This window comes from Micropterus dolomieu, linkage group LG05, assembly GCF_021292245.1.
Source record: "Micropterus dolomieu isolate WLL.071019.BEF.003 ecotype Adirondacks linkage group LG05, ASM2129224v1, whole genome shotgun sequence".
Lineage (NCBI taxonomy): Eukaryota > Metazoa > Chordata > Actinopteri > Centrarchiformes > Centrarchidae > Micropterus > Micropterus dolomieu.
In genome coordinates, this window is record NC_060154.1 from 20,967,888 (window position 1) to 20,981,349 (window position 13,462).

The window sequence follows — 13,462 nt, forward strand, 5'->3', positions numbered from 1 at the left end:
GATTCCCCATCAGCCTCAGCTGTACTTAGTGCTAAATAGCAATTGTTGAAATGCTGACATGTTAAACTAAGAAGATGAACATGGCAAACATTATACTTGCTAAACATCAGCATGTTAGCATTTAACTCAAAGCTTTGCCGAGATCACCCTCATAGAAAAGCTAAATGCAGTTTGTCAAAGCAGTGATCACTAAAGAAATGTCGTACACCTCCTTTTTATTGTTTGGGAGGCAGAAATCTATACATTTGACATTTCAAAACTTTGCATGGCTACATACCGCTAGAAGTGAGAAGCTATGGGTTTTTTTTGTAACTGAGCTGAACCTATTCTTAAAGTCTTCTAGTGTAAATACAGTACTCTTTCACCACAATCTTTAACCTTAAACAACATATATTGACTTGATATAGACGTATTATAGCTGCCTCTTGCAGCCACTGAAGGCAGGCTCATCTTATGACTTCTTGCTTCTTCACCTCACAAATCTGTTTAGATTGAGACACAGGAAAGACTAAATCTAGAAGGCTGTCATCAACACAGGCATCACTGGCTTTCAAAAGGCAGGGAGGGAGAAGCTCTGCAGCTTGGATGAACTGGCCATTTGTTAGTGTAAAAAAAACAAAAATCCCGCTGCAGGGCTTCATTTAAGATTCCTCTCAGTGCACAAATCCTGTGCATATAACCAAATCCAAGCTGTGATTTATACATTTTCTGTGATATGTGAAAAAGCAAAGTAGTTCTGAGGATGCATGTATGTTGACAATCTATCAGTTTTTTTAAATGATCTTGAAAAATTACCTTCCCTGTAGCATTATCACAAATGAGGCCCCTGGTGTTTGTGTGTGTATGTGTGTGTGAGAGTGTGTGAGGCAGTCTGGTGTGACAAAGCAGCAAGCCCGGACCCAACCCTAGGGCTCCGTTATAGAAAACACTCAAACACATACACACACGCCTGTACACCCACACTCACATCATCTCTAAAAGCACATCATCCAGTAACATTTCAGTTGATATAATAGTTTTCTCTGTCCGTAATGAATAAATCCCACAGCAGTGTTGTTCTTCTTGGACGTGTATGACGCATAAACACTAACACCTTTCCTTGGTCACACTCTCTTACACAGCACTTTATAGTACAGAGCAGACCAGCATTATGTCATTGTTAAGGCTCAAGAACCTTTTTAAACTGGGTTTGTATTTAGGCTGGATCATTTCTTTCTGGGCCTGAGTAGCTACAGTACAGGTTTGCGTTACAACCCAGCACTAATGGCGGATTTTCAAAGTTAGCCTTGCTCAGTTGTGCTGGGCTGGAGTGATGGCCAGCTCAACAGCACCAGAAGTACAGACCAACATACTTTCTGCAATGTCAAAGGCAGCGGTGGGGAATTAAGGCAGTTGTCCCCTCAAGATTTTACACGGAAAAGACTGCAACTCTGATTTGTGCCACAGACAGTTCAAGTCTCAGCCTGCTTATTCATTTGGTCTGTTTATCATCTTTTCATGAGATTTTCTTGTTTCACTGCGGAAGTGGCCCACTGTGATATAACAAACGGCCAATCAGATGCTCTCAACAATCTACTTGGGCGGTATGACAACAAGCGGAGGCCCTCTCCTCGGCCTCCACATCAGAACCTGGGCGTCGTTGGCGTTGGGCCTCCCAATGGCGTTATGAGGGATGGGCTCCATGCGGGACAGCACCCGCGGCTGGTCCTGGTGCACACGGCCTACCAGCCTGGCCCTGGAGCCCAGAGGCAGGGACGGATCCACTGCAATATCGACCCTCATCCTCCACTTGATGGTGTGGAGCAGGATCTTTTCCCTAGACGTGGTGTTGAGTGCCACCAGCCACGTGGTGAAGCTCTGATCCCTTTTGATGTTAGTCAGTAAGGGAGTGTTGGATTCACTGACCGGCACAGCCCAGGTGACGCTGGGGTAAAAATTGTCATTCATGCTAACGATGAAGCGGGATGGCTTGGAGGTGGGGCCCACTATGGTGACAGTCTCTGTTGTGTTTCCATACCAGGGGTAGCTCACACCGTCAGAGTCGCTGATGGCCCTCACCAGGCCTTCTCGTAGCTGAGGCAGCTCCCAGCTCGACCTGGGAAAGGACAGACAGTATGAGACTGGATACAAAGAGATTTCTGGGTAACTGTGTGCCACTGAAAGGTACAATGTGTAAGAACTGAGACTATGCTCCACCTGTCTAATTCATAGTCCCAAAAAATAGGGGGCAGCATATCACATATCAGGTCATAACTGCTGCTAACTGCCGTTAGGTCAGTTAGCCGTGCAGTGGTCCTGTTAGCTGCTGAGGGGCACCCAGAGGCAGAGACAGTGTGTAGAGGCAGAATATGATAATATGTTTCATCTAAATATGTGAATAAGAGTTTATTTTGACCAAACCAGAGTTGGTGTTGTTAGAATAGTGGAAAGACGAAGATTCAGAAGACATCTTCTTCAAATTCTGTTGATAATGTTAGTTCATTTTAAAAAATGTTTTAAACTAAAATTTTGGCCATATTTTATACATTGTACCTTTTAAAGGATCTGCCTGGTGATATGTTTTTATTACTATAAAACAAATCCCATGAAAAGACCAAAACAAACAATTAATTACTAACAAGTATTGCCTGTGTAGCAAAAGCCGGATCTAGCTTATTGCACACCCGGGGGTACACTTCTACATCACGGCAGCACGATGAGAAGTTGCTTCTTAAAGACCTGAAGATGCTTTTTATTTTACTAATAAAACTTGAGGTGCATTCTCATATATTATTGAAGAGAATAATGCATGAGAAGCTTTTTTGTGAGTTTCTAAGCTGATAATTGAAAGTAATTTGTCCTGCCATTAAAAATAAATCACATTCACATACTGCTAAAACTGTTTTTTGATTACTCAGTAAAACTATATAACAATTTTGTATCAAATTATATTATTAATCATTTAAGCCATTTATCCAGCAAAAACAGCTAAACATTTTGAGGTTCCAGCTTCTCTAATGTGTGGATTTGTTGAGTTTCTCTTTATCTCACTGTGACTTTTTATACTTTTTGGGGGGTTTGGTCATTTTTTTCAAACATATTTTAGACTAAATCATTGATATTTGATAAAGAAAAGCACTGTTCACCACAAGAAATGAGTCGCCAGTCAATTTGGGAGTGAAAGCAGTTCCTTTGTTTTGAATTTTGGTGACTCTCCTTCATATTTGAATAAAGAACTGTTGGCATACTCATGTGTCTGAGGTATAAACAGCTGTGGATTTTTGTTTACAAGGAAAACAACAGAAGTAACAAGATCATTTCAGAAAGGCTTTAAAATAATTTTCCAGACACAAGCTTGCGCTGAGACTGCAACAGCCGCCTGTAAATGATGTGTAGTGGTTCAGGGTGTCAATGGATTATCATTATCTCCTTGTTGTGCCCGACAGTGTTTGTCATCTGGTGGCCCCCTTTCAGCTATTTGTTGTGCTTTCATGACCAATCTGATGACCGGCTGCACTAAGCCCCGTCCTCTCACCCCTACACCCACCCACTCCCTAAACCCAGCAGGATTAAACACCCCCTCACATATGCCCTCCAGATAATATGTGTGTGTTGTGGGGGTGTGGGGGAGGACATGTCTCCGTGGGCACAATTTGAGTGTGAGAGCATCAACTGTTGCTTAGCTCCTTATAATAGCAGCTTTTCTATTTAGGTGCCAAAGTCACAGGAACAGAATCTGTCGGTGGGCGTTTGAATGAAGGAGGCTGACACGCACAGTTAACCTGCTGCGTGCGCAAATGCTCCTCCTTGCAACTCTGTGTGATGCACAAGCATGAACACGTTATTATAAAGAGTGTACAAGCATGCACGAACACCCTCACGCAGGCTATAACGCACGCACGGCACGGGCACACTTTTTTTTGTTGGGTATCTTATCCCATATACAGTGTAGCCTATTGGGGACGCAGGTGACAGAGGTGTGAACTCACATGCCAACGTCTCCATAGGTGTTGTAAAATTCCATCTGGGTGCACGCCTGGATCCAGCCCACCACCCAGGTCTCATTGCGCGGAATAGGGGGCATCACAACCCGCGCCGAGGCTTTAAAATAGGGCGTCTTGTAGCGAAGCACTATGGGCGAGTTCTCCTCAATGACAGTCGGGCAGTGGTCTATGGTGGCGGTCAGGTCGTACACCACGATGTTCTCTCGTTTGATGCGTGACTTGTTACAGGCTATGCTCTGTATGCAGCCCATGGCTGTGCAGGTAAAGGTGATGGTCAGGACCAGCCAAGAGAGACTGACAGGCCTGGGGAACAGCACTGCTGACTGGGAGTCGACCAGTATCAACACTATGAAGCCGTGCATCAGATAGAACTGTAAGGCGAAGGTGGGTGCTACCCACTAGGCCCAACTCAGAATCACAAGTCTTCTGTGAAATCGCAGAAAGGGGGTCAGCTGGGTCCAGTGAGACCAGGATCCAGGTTCAGTCCCTCTGTGCCACCAGGCATCCGTCCTGCTGATGTATGGGTACATCAACCGGCTCCAGGGGCGCTGCTCTGTGGCTGACCCGGTGCTCTGACCTCTCCGGAGGCTGCAATCCACAGGAGAAATATCCTGCAGGGATTAATTAAGTATCACATGAATTTATACAGGTAGGCTATGAGTGTATCCTCTCCATTCAAACAGTGCACACTGTCTGTTTTCAGTGTGCCCTCTCCTCAAGGATCTGACCCGTCTGCGCTCCTGCTTCAACCCCTGCCCGTAACCTTTGATCCTCTTCTTTCTTCCCCGAGCTGTCATGTCACAAGAGGCGTAGGGGGACTGGCGGACACCGGGGCGCCGGCAGGGGGACCCGGTGGTCGGGCAGTGAGGCTTGTTGATGCGGCACTGTACATGAGATTCTGCTGCTGCATATAACCCGAGCGGCGGCGTTACTGTCCGTCATGCCTGTCGACTCGATGGAAGGGAAACCCGGTGAAACAAACAAAATATGGGAGTCCGAGCATCTGTGATGCGAAAAGCAGCTTCTTCCTCTTGCAGAGTTAAACGACACAGGCGGGTTGTCCCCGATCAAAACGAGGGATAAAATTAGCTGCAAATAGACAGATCGTCAACATCTGCTGTAGACTGATGGAACAATGGCACCAGGGTTAAAATCAAATCAGATCATCAGTATCAGAGTAACCGTGTAGGGCAGCCTTCACCGCTCGGCATCCTCATTTGATGAAAGCTGCATGGCTGTGTGTCGCTGTTCAGCCTGCGTGGTGCTGAAGACGCTGAATGGACCAATGAACGGCAGAGGGAGACTGAAGGCGTAGGAGTGCATGCGTCTGCACGGTAGTAGCGTTGCGACCTCTTTCCTCCATATTGGAATAATGCTTTCTAATCGCATAAACACAAAGCAGGCAAGGCTCACATAAGCCCCCAGTGGATGGACTGCAATTCTTTTTAATGGGTCTGCAAGATATAAAGCAACAGGTAGTCTTTCTACACCACAGGAACGGTTTTTGGAAATATTTAGCCTAGATGTTGTGCTTCACAAGCATCACTCCATATAATAGTACATACTGATGATACACCCTCTGTAGTTAAATAGAAAGATTGGGATTTCTAATTGTGTAGAGAAACATGTGATTGGTTAGTGGCAGCCAGCTGCCAGAGGCATTGTCTCACCACAATGTATGCTCCAGTGCAGTAGATGTTCCAGTTTTAAAGACTTCTCCTCCAGACTAGTTAATTGAAAAATAAAATTTCAGAAATGGAAAGCCCAAAGACAGCTACTAAGTGGATCTCGTTGTGCTTCCAAGATAAAAAAGGAACTTTTTTGCATAAATTCTGTCCTGTTAATACAAGATCCCTCCATATTTAGGCTACAGGTCTCAGATAGGTCTACATACCATGACCTAACTGGCCTAATTACAGTACCTAGCTTGCCCCCAGTGACATGAGTTATGAAGGGAAAATAAACTAACAATCTACTTTACTGAATATGTTTTTTTAACTGCATGCAACACTACCAGAATAATAATAATAATAACAGCTCTCCCCAAGGTTGTCAAACCTGTATGTGTGTGTGTTAGGTGCTGGTTAGCTGTAAAGTACCTAACACACACACACACACACACACACACACACACACACACACACACACACACACACACACACACACACACACACACACAGTTCACATCATTAAGATACACTCATAAGAAATAATGCACATTTGAGAAAAGGGACACCTTGGTAAGCTTTCTGAAGCTTGTATAGGGGCCCAAACACTAAGCAAATGGTAGACCTGTATTTGAAGCACTAACATATTGTCTAGTCATAGATACTACAAAAAAAAGCACATTCATTCAGTATCATTTCTATCCCTTAAGCATTATTTAAATAGGTAAAATACAATAAATAGAAACTTTTGGCAAATGGAAATAACAGTAAAATTCAAACAAATTACTAAACAGAAAAACTAATTTAGAAACTTGTTTAGTCCCCAGCCGTTTAGAGAATTCAAGCATGAACATTTTTGAGTAGTAACTGCTGTCTTAAGCTCTTTTTGAAAAGTGACGCAGACAAAGACATTTTCATAGAATAATCAATTTCATTCCATGCACGTGAACGTCCGCAAACCACACAAAATCTCCTACATTTAAGGTAACGGGTATTACCCATTATAAGATACTTTTCCTTATCGGATGCAAGGTAGAGTGAATCAGTCACAGTCAGTCGTTGAGCATATGTACTACACACACACACACACACACACACACACACACACATACACACTGATATATGCATTTCATTGACATTCTTAGATCTTTATTGCGTCTCAGGTTTTTGATAAAGGATTAACAGAATATAATAGATGTTTTATGTTTTTGTCTGGATGTGTTTCTGATTTGTCAGATGTTTTGTCTATTCATTTCATTTCAACATTTTAATGGTTGGATTGATACTGGGGCAGTATGGTAGGTTAGAAAGATATGTTGGTGAAAGAAGTACGGGGTGCACATAAGCGAGGTGGGACCGTAGGATGTAGTCAGATGGGGAGGGCGGAAAAAGAGAGAAAACCCAAAAGCCAGTGGGAGTGTAAAAAAATTAGGTGGTGTCTCAGAAGGTATTACGTTCGAGTGAAGGCATCTCTATGAACATTGGTTTCAAACTGCCTTTTAGGCAGCATTTAATAGTTTGTCTGCATCACTGACGGGTAGCTTGAAGGCATCTTACGAGCCAGGAGAAGATCATTCGATCAATAAAAATAAGGCATCAGAAAGCATATATTATAAAAATCAAGCCTTTCCCAAACCTATCACCAAGATACCTGTGGATCACTGTAAAGCAATCATTCGTCTGCTTTTCATTCCCTACGAGGATGGCAGGGAAACTGATCAGGATTATGAGGAATTAACAGGACAAACAAGAAGTTACCAGAGAGGTAAGTACCTCTCCATCAGCTCGGATGGTATTCTCAAAGCCTGGACTGACAGGTTTGACATGCAATATACAATTGAATTATACAAAACCAAAAAGACACTTCCTTTTTCACACGTCAAAAAAATGTGTGTTCGTGACATGGTGTACCTCAGAGAACTGAAACAGCTGGCTGTCTCCACTTCTGACAGGGAACTGTTATTCTATGACTGCAATGACTTCCCTGAGACATTTAAAATCAGTCACTCTTTAATAGTAGAGGACAACATAGTGAACGTGAACTACTGGTCCAAAGACACTAAAGCAGTGTTTTCGTTTGGTGATGTAAAAGGCTTTTTGTCTGTGTTTATCTCCTACGACATAAAGAAAAACGGCCTCTTCTGCCCAGAGCTGTATGAGGAAATCTCACTGCGGACGTAAAAAACAGTCTGTGTTTCAGCCCTGTTGAAAGAATCATCTAAAGACTTTCTCTGCGTTAAAGTCCCTGTCTTTAATGATATGTGCAGTCAGATCCGATACTTTACACCACTCAACTCATTTGCCATCTGCGGTAGTTCATCCAAGACAAAAATATTTGTCAGTCTATCGGAAGACAAGAATGTACGCGTGTGGTCCGAGGACGGCTGGATGTGTAGACAAAGCTTCCAGGCTCAAGACATGGGGAGGGCCCCAATCTCCAGTGTGTGTTATAACATACACAACAATGAGTTAGTCCTGGCTAACTCGGATATAGGAAAATATCTTGGAAGAGGAACAGACGTTTTCAAAGAAACCTTAACATCCCACGACAAGCCCCTTTGCGATGCTCTTTATCACCACATCTTCAAAAAGGTTGTCTCTGTTTGCCAAAACGGTGTGGTGACAGTGTGGGATATCGTAACAGGAAAGGCCATCATGCAGTTCAAGGTCACTCCAGGTCAGAATGAGGGGCTCACTGCCATGTCATTTGATGAAGCGCAACGCAGACTAATCACAGTTTCCCAGGATGGGAAATTGAGACTGTGGAACTTTAACAACGGCACAGAGCTCGGCGTTCTTCCTGTAACTGTGCCGAGGGAGGTGACGGGTATTGCCTGCATTAACAACAGAGTGTTTGTCTCTGGAAGAAACTCCAAGAGGATTTTTGACCTGGATTTAGAAGAATATGACAACAGATTTGACGCATGATTATTTAAATGACATTTCCTCAATGGATGTGCACAGAAATATGCTGGTTACCGCCGCCAGGAATGGAAATGTTGTTATCTGGGAAGCTGAGACTGCCGAGGCTCTCTGCTGGCTCAATCCCAGTGAGGGCCCTAGAGTACAGATGGCAGGAAGAAAAGCTCAAGGCCGGACAGGGAGTCTGCCTGTTCAGAAGAGTCAAAAGAATAACATACATAAAAAATCTACAACTCTGACTGGGAATAAGACTACCAGTCCTCTTATCTTATGTCTGAAGACAAGGGAGGTCAATATTGACACAGCCACACTGCTGATTTCTGCAGATGGCTACATCAATGCCTGGTCTGTTAATGTCAAAGGAGGTCTGTTAGTAAAGTTCAGAGCAGTAAATGATGAAAGTGCCGTCATTACCACCATGTCGACTGATGTCAATGAACAGATTTTACTGACTGGGGACAGTACTGGAAAGATTTATCTGCGGGACATTCAGGAATTTGGGTTAAAAAAACAGGCAGACAAAGGGCCATTTGAGGATATACATGGGTGGCGTGTGTCACTGTGTCCACCTCCTCTGTTGGGCTCCTGGCAAACTCACTTCACAGGAGTGGTGAGTGTTAAATGTGACCCCGCTTGTGAAAACATAATTACTGCGGGGTTGGACTGCAATGTCCGGCTATGGACAAATACAGGCTGCTGTGTAGGCCTCTTTGGGAGAGACCAATGGGGTGCTACGCAACTCAGCCCTGAGAAGAATGCTGAACAGCAGGAGCCAGAAAGACCAAGCACTGCAAAGACAAGAAACTCTCATATACCATTCCCTGAGTCTCCAAGGTCTTCATCACCCTCATCTCCGCTCCCAAACTTTGACGACCTATATGAACAAATTAGAGAGTTAACCAAAACACCTGAGGTTACGCCAACACTGACTTTTGATCAACTACTAACTGAATATAAACAGCTGATCAAGTTTTGACCAAAAAAAAGATATGTGGATGTTGGGGTCTGAAAATACTCCATCCATGTTATGGTCGTGCTGTACATACTGCAGCTCTGCCGACATGGATTTGAACTTATCCCATCATCCCTTCTGCCCCCTATCCCTGCTTTCCTCATGCCCTCAACCCTTGATCCCCTCATCCCTGCTTTCCTCATCCCTACTCCCCTCCTCCCCCAATCCCTGCTTTCCTCATCCCTACTCCCCTCCTCCCCCAATCCCTGCTTTCCTCATCCCTTCATCCCATCATCATCCTCTGATCCCTTCATCCCCTCTTCATTCACAGCTGGTCACACAGCTGGCTCACATCGACCACTGTGTAAGGTTGTTGTCAGGTACCTGTGAAATATATAAATAAATAGTAGATTCAGATCATTTTCGAGATTATTTGTACTCATTGTATTTTACTTGGGGAAAAAAGTTTTGGTCACAATATTGTAACATTTCAAAGTAAGAACCACGAGATTATTGACCATGTCAACCATGACCATTTGATTATTAATCAAATGGTCATGGTTCACAATAGACGTCTGCAGACATGTATGTGAGATTTTAACACAGACAAGTGGGTGACACAGCGAGGGCAGTGGTGACATTCTTTGCTATATACATACATTTGCATGTCTTTGTGCTCTAAGGAAGAGCCAGGGAGTGGCCATGTTAGAAAGCCAACATTTGTCTGTGATTACTGTTTGCTGGTGGTTCTGTACTTGAGAGGATATTATGGGAGAGATGTTTCTTTGTCGAGAGAGAATCTTGTCTGTTGCTCCATGGCCATGTTAGAAAGGATTAATTCATCACATCTTTGACTGCTTTTCTTGTTTACCACAAAAGTGTCTAGATTTTGGTTTGAATCTGAATATGTGACTTATCGGCAGTGTATAATTAGTAGTGATGAGGAAGTACACCACTATCTGTATCTGTTCAAGAAATTCAATTTTATGTATCTGTATCCGTACTCAGCTTAACCTGGACGCGGGTGGGACTAACTGGAAGTGAGTTAATCAAGCCTGAAATTGGAATGGGTTAATCAGAAGTGGCTTTAGTAGAAAACTATTCATGGAACAGACTCAGAATTGAGTTTCTGAGCAATGTTTTTGATTACAATAGTAGAGAACGATTTTAAAAAAAGGGTTCCTATATTTATAGTTTATTAGAAAACAGATATTGACACATTTTACTCTCATGATCCTAAAAGGTACATTATCTGTAACAAATACTCGTTTCAACCGAGTACATGCTTAACCCTAATAATTAGTTAATGTCCATGTTTCAACTTTTGCCATGGTTTCCTTCAAACTCAGCAACTTTTTTTCAACTGGTAACTTACATACCAAAGCTCAATCAACACATACATATCTGACAAAAGTCTCAAATAGTCAACACAATGAATTAATACAAGTTTAACTTTCAAAAACTCATTTAGTTGACTTCAAAATCCAAAACTTGTCAGAGCTCCTTGAGTTAAAAAGAAGTAGTAAATGGACTTAACTAAATGGGGATACTAATTTAGAGTGCAGCATCTCTTCCATGTATGACCTAAATGAGATCTAAATATGGAAGGGTCACCACCATTTCCGTTGGAATAAATGCTTTGCTACATTTTGTTAGGACTAAAGTTGGCTTCAAACTGAAAATAACTCTACATTTACTTGATTTCACAGGGCAATCGAAATGTGAAAAGTCCTGGGTTTGACACAGCCAACACGGCATGGGTCGTAAAGCAGCATAATAAATCAAGTGAGGACGGGCTGCTACGCCAACATGTTCACAAAAAAAATGCAGTTCCTCATAAGAAATGGAAGCACACACAAGAGCAACATATTGCTTCATATAGGTTTCATTTTAAATTTTCTTTAAGACACAACATTTTTTGCTTCTTTTAGCGACTACACTCTTCCTGCAGGGTCAAAATTAACATGCTGTCCATGGCGAGCAGTTTTTCTTTACCAGGGAGTGGCATCTGATAAAACAGTTATAGTTAATTAAATATTACTAATATTACATAGTTACCAAAGTGAAATTACTAGTTCTAAATATTTTTTGGGGCATTTTTCTCATGATATTGTACAAAGACTAAAAATAATCTGTTGTTTCTGAAATGTAAGAAAAAGTGTGTCAAATTGCAGAAAAATCTATTCCAAATTATTCTACAATAAAAGTACTTTATGTGTAAAAGTCATAAATTGAATATATAAGGACAAAAACTAAATGCCTATCATGGAAACCACTTTATATTAATTGTTTTTCTGAGGTCATACCAAATGAGATCCAAAAGTGGCAACTACATACCAGCTGTTAAAATTTTACATTTTTCCAGATTTGAGAAAGAGTTACAAACCTACTTGCTGTTTCAATGGGACCTTGGCAAATTGGTATATTATTCAACTTCCTGTCTTCTAATGGATTTCAACATAAAAGTCCCAAAGTGGTCGTTTGTTGATGGTGGCACCACATGATATTTCATAAAATGGACATCAATGGACAAAGTTTACTTGTGTAGTATTATGGAAATATAAATACAGATGCTTTGCAATTTTGTAGAGGACTAAAAATGTAATGTAAATGACCCTTATGTAAAAGGAAACACAAAATTCAGGTGGTAGATGACTTTTCAAAATATACAAATATAACAGAATATAAAGCGGTGCCGCTCTCAGACATTCTGTGTAGCTTTTAGATCTGTTTCTCCTGTAGATCGAAAGTTTTATCATGTAATATCATCCCTGCTGAGGCAACACACATGCAGGAATGATTTAGTCTTCCCTCCTCTTTTGTCATGTTCAAAGGGAGATAATGGAAAACTTGACCAAAAAGAAACAGTGTCAAGAAGTTGTTAAAGTTACTGACTGGTGCATGCACGTTTTTGGGTAATTTTATAATCAGTTGCTTGTTTTTTATTGTATTTTAAGGTACTTTTTTTGGACACTGCACATTTGTTTCTTCTATATTTTAATTGCATTACATGTTTTCTTAATGTGCAAATAAACCTTTCTGAAGGCATTTTCATTTGTTATTTAACTGCAAGCTGTATTTCTTTTCGTTTTCGTTTTCTTTAGCAAATTATGCTTTAAAAAAGTTGTGGGGATTGAATCAGCAATTTCAAAAAGTGGTGGGGACATGTCCCCAGCGTCCCCAGTGTAAATGACACCTATGTTACCAGCCATCCCTGGTTCAGCTCACACATCTTCAGACCCAGCGGAAGCCACATCCACCTCAGACCAAGCTCTTCAGAGGGGGCACTTACCTAAAATATCAGACACAGATAATACTATCAGGTTAAAAGCAAGCGGAGGCTGACAGTCGATCAAGGCACATACCAATCGATTTTTAACTGCAGTTTTTTTTCTATTCTCCATTTTAATATGTGGTTACTGGCTGTGCCTTCCTGCACCCAGACTGGCAGGTGTCCTCCCTGTTACACACTGAAGTGAGGGGAGTCGCAGGGCCTGCAGCCCTCTACCACAGCAACTCAAGGCACTTTCTTATATTCCTTATGGTAAAGATTATATAAAAAATACTGATTACACAGCATGCAAACACAAACACAATAAAAAAATATACAAGGCATTCAAGAACATGCAAATATTGAACAACTGAACTGAAGCAACAGTTTTCTAATGTTGTAGTGTGTATGATTATAAAATTTTAACTCTCAAGCTGCTATGGGTTAATTGGGAAACACTGTCACACAGCTGTAGGAACAGCTCAAGGTTCAGGTTCAGCATCATCACACAGGAACATGTCATTACAAATGTAGCACTAAAACAGAAAAGCTTTAGTTTAAACAATGCTTCAACTGTATTCATTAAACAAGACAGTTTCACCCTAACCCAGGTGTCACAGAAGGAACCCTCTAAGGCTGCTGTTGTGTGAGAGCTTTTACTTTGTAA

At 41.9% G+C, this 13,462-nt stretch overlaps 1 protein-coding gene across 1 annotated transcript; it reads right to left on the minus strand.

Annotated features, from left to right (window-relative positions):
• Window positions 1-1,572: 1,572 nt before the first annotated feature.
• fam78bb (family with sequence similarity 78 member Bb) lies at window positions 1,573-4,249 on the minus strand. The gene is made up of 2 exons (XM_046050442.1): window positions 3,969-4,249; window positions 1,573-2,095 (listed from the first exon to the last, which is right to left on the minus strand). The coding sequence occupies exons 1-2, from the start codon at window positions 4,232-4,234 to the stop codon at window positions 1,573-1,575; spliced, it is 789 nt and encodes a 262-aa protein (XP_045906398.1). The 5' UTR covers window positions 4,235-4,249.
• Between the last annotated feature and the right edge of the window lie 9,213 nt (window positions 4,250-13,462).

Bases quoted from the DNA above. Each gene is read 5' to 3' on its own strand.
- fam78bb (XM_046050442.1), bottom strand. From the start codon at position 4,234: ATGGGCTGCATACAGAGCATAGCCTGTAACAAGTCACGCATCAAACGA. The intron at 2,096-3,968 runs GTGAGTTCACAC...GTCCTTTCCCAG, and splicing joins ACCTATGGAGACGTTGGCAT to GTCGAGCTGGGAGCTGCCTC.